Below are 3,851 nucleotides of genomic sequence, written 5' to 3'. Positions count from 1 at the left end.
ATTTTATTTTCCTGTCTAATTACTGTAGATTCGATTTTTATTATCTATTAACTATTATAAGGGCCGATTCTAAAGCCCTGAAATATGGCTACTTTGTATAATTAGTGTACAATATACGATATAACAAATTAACGTTCAGCAGAACTAATTTCGTGTTATTAACTTGAATATTTTGTACCTAATTTAGGAGCCTCATGCCTACTTTTGCATTCGACATAATATTATGTTGCCATATTATGGTTGAGATCATTATTCGATTACATTAATATTTAATTGTATATTACAATAACATCACACTATATTATTTGTATTTTCAATTTTCAATCATAAGTTTAGTAATAATATAATATATTATATTAATATTTCGTAATACTCAGTAACTGCATCGGGATTTTTATCAATAAATCCAAACATAATAATTTCTTCGTATAAAAATAGTAGAATTACAAATAATATAATTAACTTTATGGAATTCAAAGAAACCGACATTAGTTTTAAATTTTAATCCGTTTTTCAAGAACAGTACAAGAGCGGTTTTTCAATTCTATGGTTTCGGTTTGGGTTTTGAAAACGGTTTTTTAAGGTCTTAGGTTTCGGTTACGGTTTTTTAACCGGTGTTTCAAAGCTTTTGGTTCCGGTTCCAGTTCCGGTGTTCAGAAATGGGAAAACCGCGGTTTTAACCGTTTTTTGGAAAACCGGTTAAACCGGTCTCGATCCCTGATTATATCATTGATTTTTATTTATTTATTTGTCTGTAGTTACTGCAGGGGCGTAGCGTGCATGTAAGCACTGTAAGCACTGCTTACACTTTAAATGAAAGAAAAAATAAATTTGATCAATCACGACTAATAGGTACATAATAAATGATTTTTAAAATTTTAATTTTACTTATAAAATATTTAAGTTATAGCTGGTAGTGGTTTTTGTTATTGTTTATTTGTGTCGTACGCTGTCTTCTGATTACCAACTATTTTAAGAAAATCATCGATTGTAGGTCTATTTTTAATCCATTCTGTATTATGTAACTGCATAATCATAATACGATATACAGTGTAACACATTCTGAAATTGCTTACGCGCAACTGTTGTTTTCGAATAGTCTATAACGCCATAGTGGGGGTCACGTATTTAACTAGCGTTTGTAAGCACATTTGATTTTGCTTACGCGAGAAACAATTAGGAGCGACCACTACGTAGCCCGACGCGTTGTAGACTGTAGTCGTTTTTACGTACACTATCGCTGTCATTCGCCTAATAGACTTTTGAAGTATTTATACTTCAATTTCTTTATTTTCTCGAAGACTCGAATTTATAACATGGAATCATTGGCAAGTACCTCAAATTTAAATTTAAATGATAATAATTATTGTAAATGTATTATTGAACAATTGTTACAAAAATCTTTTGGAACTTACTCATTTTCTGAAAAACAAAATATTATAAATAAGGGAAGACCTACTCCAAAACTTCAAAATTTAAAATCAAAAAATAAAAAAACTTTTCGATATTTTAATTCATCCTATTACGATTCAAATAAATGGTTATCTGGTTGTGAAAAAACTCAAAAACTTTACTGTTGGCCTTGTATTTTATTTTCACGTGAATCAAACGTTTGGTCAAAATTTGGTTTTGTTGATTTAAATAATTATCATAATTTGAAACATCGTCATGAAACAAATCGTTCGCATATTGAATGTTTAATCACTTTAAAAAAATTTGGTAATATTAGAATCGAAACATGTCTAAGTGAAGCTTATAAAATAAGTATTGAAAAACATAACGAAACAATAAAAAATAATCGCTATGTTGTTAGCCGATTAATTGATGCAACATGTTATTTGGCCAAACAAGAGCTTCCGTTTCGTGGACACGATGAACAAATAACCTCAACAAATCGGGGTAATTACGTAGAATTAATTAATTTGATGGGGACACTTGATCTCAAATTAAGCGGACATCTTTCGACCGCCACTGTTTTTTCTGGTCTTTCTGGAGATATACAAAACGATCTTATACAATCAATTTCTAATGTTCTAATGAAAAAAGTTACATTAGAAATAAAAAATGTTGATTTTGTTTCGATAATTATGGACGAAACCACCGATGTCGTATCAAAATCTCAATTATCAATAATTTTTCGATATATTACCCAGGAAGGGGTACAGGAAAGATTTTTGGGATTTGTAGACGTCAGTCAAGATCGATCTGCGAAATGCTTAGCTGAACATACTTTTAACATTTTACAAGAATATAATTGTGAAAATAAATTAATAGCACAAACATATGACGGGGCTGCCGTCATGTCTGGGCAACATAATGGTCTGCAGGCGCTTGTTCGATTGAAATGCAAAAATGCAATGTTTGTACATTGTTATGCTCACAAACTTAATTTAATATTAAAACAGTCTGTTGATCACATAAAAGAATGTAAAGTATTTTTCCTCACACTGTCTGGACTTTCGTCTTTTTTTTCAAAATCTACAAAAAGAATTTATGCACTTGAACAAGAAGTAAAAAAAAGATTTCCATCTGTCGCCCCAACTAGGTGGAATTATAACAGTAGACTCGTTGAAATGATGTCCGAGTATAAACAAGAAGTATTAAACCTCATGGACACAATTATAGAAAATGGAGAAAAGTGGGACAGTGAAACACTATCGTGTGCTAGAGGATTTTTTCAAACGATTCAAGATTTTGATTTTAATTTTTTCCTTTTAATATTTGGTGATATTTTACCTCAAGCAACTATTCTGTTTAATATATTGCAAACAAAAATATTTGATGTCACTTATTGTAATACAAAAATTTTAGATTTTGTCAATCACTTAAAAAATATGAGAAATAATTTCGATCAAATTTGGTCCAAATCTGAACAGTATTTAAATACAGAAATGCCATTAAGATCAAAAAGACTAAGAATAACTGAAGTTTCTGAAGACAAAAAAACCAATTACCGAAGACTATTTTTTGAAATCATTGATGTATTGGTAACAAAAATTAATGAGAGATTTTCTGAAATTTCTAAATTACAATTTTTTTCATTATTGGATTTTTCAAAATTTGATCAGTTTGTTAATCAGTTTCCAACAAGTTCTATGGACTCACTGAAAAATTCGTATGGTGAATATTTTGATTTTTCTATACTTAAAAGTGAATTAACTATTGTGTACTCATCAACCGAATTTCATAAAAGAAATATTAACGAACTTTGGTTATATCTTAAATCAACTGAACTATCTGAAAGTTTACCTCAAGTTACGAAATTATCATCTTTAATTTTAACAATTCCAGCAACAAGTGCAGGTGCTGAACGTTCATTTTCGACATTGAAAAGGATACATACATATTTAAGAAACTCTCAATCACAAAATAGACTATCAGCGTTGTCAATTTTATCTATTGAAAAACAATTACTAACCCAAATTCAAAAGGAAAACAGTTTTTATGATGAAGTTATTGAAGACTACTCAAAAAAACCAAGACGAATAAATTTATGTTTTAAATAAAATTTTAAAAGTGATCGTTTAAAATAATTAATAATAATGTTTTTAATTTGATTTGTACAACTAGTATATTTTTAAAAATATTAAACATTTTAAAAGGATAACATTTTTTTATACATAATTTATAATTAGGTATTTAGGTATAGTAGGTACCTATATTCTAATCACTTTTGAAAAAAAAATTTCACTGCTTACATCTTTTTAATACCCACGCCACGCCACTGTTACTGGTTATAATACATTTTATAACGGTATCGGGAATTTTATGAAACGTTATTATTATTACGGACATTTATTATCACGGAAATATGCATTTGAGTGATAGACGAAAACAAGACAATTTTTATA

The 3,851-nt window shown here is 28.8% G+C and overlaps 1 protein-coding gene across 1 annotated transcript in view; it reads left to right on the top strand.

Moving 5' to 3' along the window:
- Positions 1-3,506, top strand: part of LOC103308484 — a 5,423-nt gene extending 1,917 nt beyond the window's left edge. The window contains exons 2-4 of the mRNA XM_008181916.1: positions 1,814-1,899; positions 2,275-2,724; positions 2,812-3,506. Coding sequence (XP_008180138.1) covers positions 1,814-1,899; positions 2,275-2,724; positions 2,812-3,506 — 1,231 coding nt within the window. The remainder of the gene's footprint in view (positions 1-1,813; positions 1,900-2,274; positions 2,725-2,811) is intronic.
- The last annotated feature ends 345 nt before the right edge of the window (positions 3,507-3,851 follow it).

Source organism: Acyrthosiphon pisum, chromosome X (assembly GCF_005508785.2).
Source record: "Acyrthosiphon pisum isolate AL4f chromosome X, pea_aphid_22Mar2018_4r6ur, whole genome shotgun sequence".
Classification (NCBI taxonomy): domain Eukaryota; kingdom Metazoa; phylum Arthropoda; class Insecta; order Hemiptera; family Aphididae; genus Acyrthosiphon; species Acyrthosiphon pisum.
Note: the sequence above shows the minus strand (reverse complement) of the source record. Positions and strands in the feature narration are given on the sequence as shown.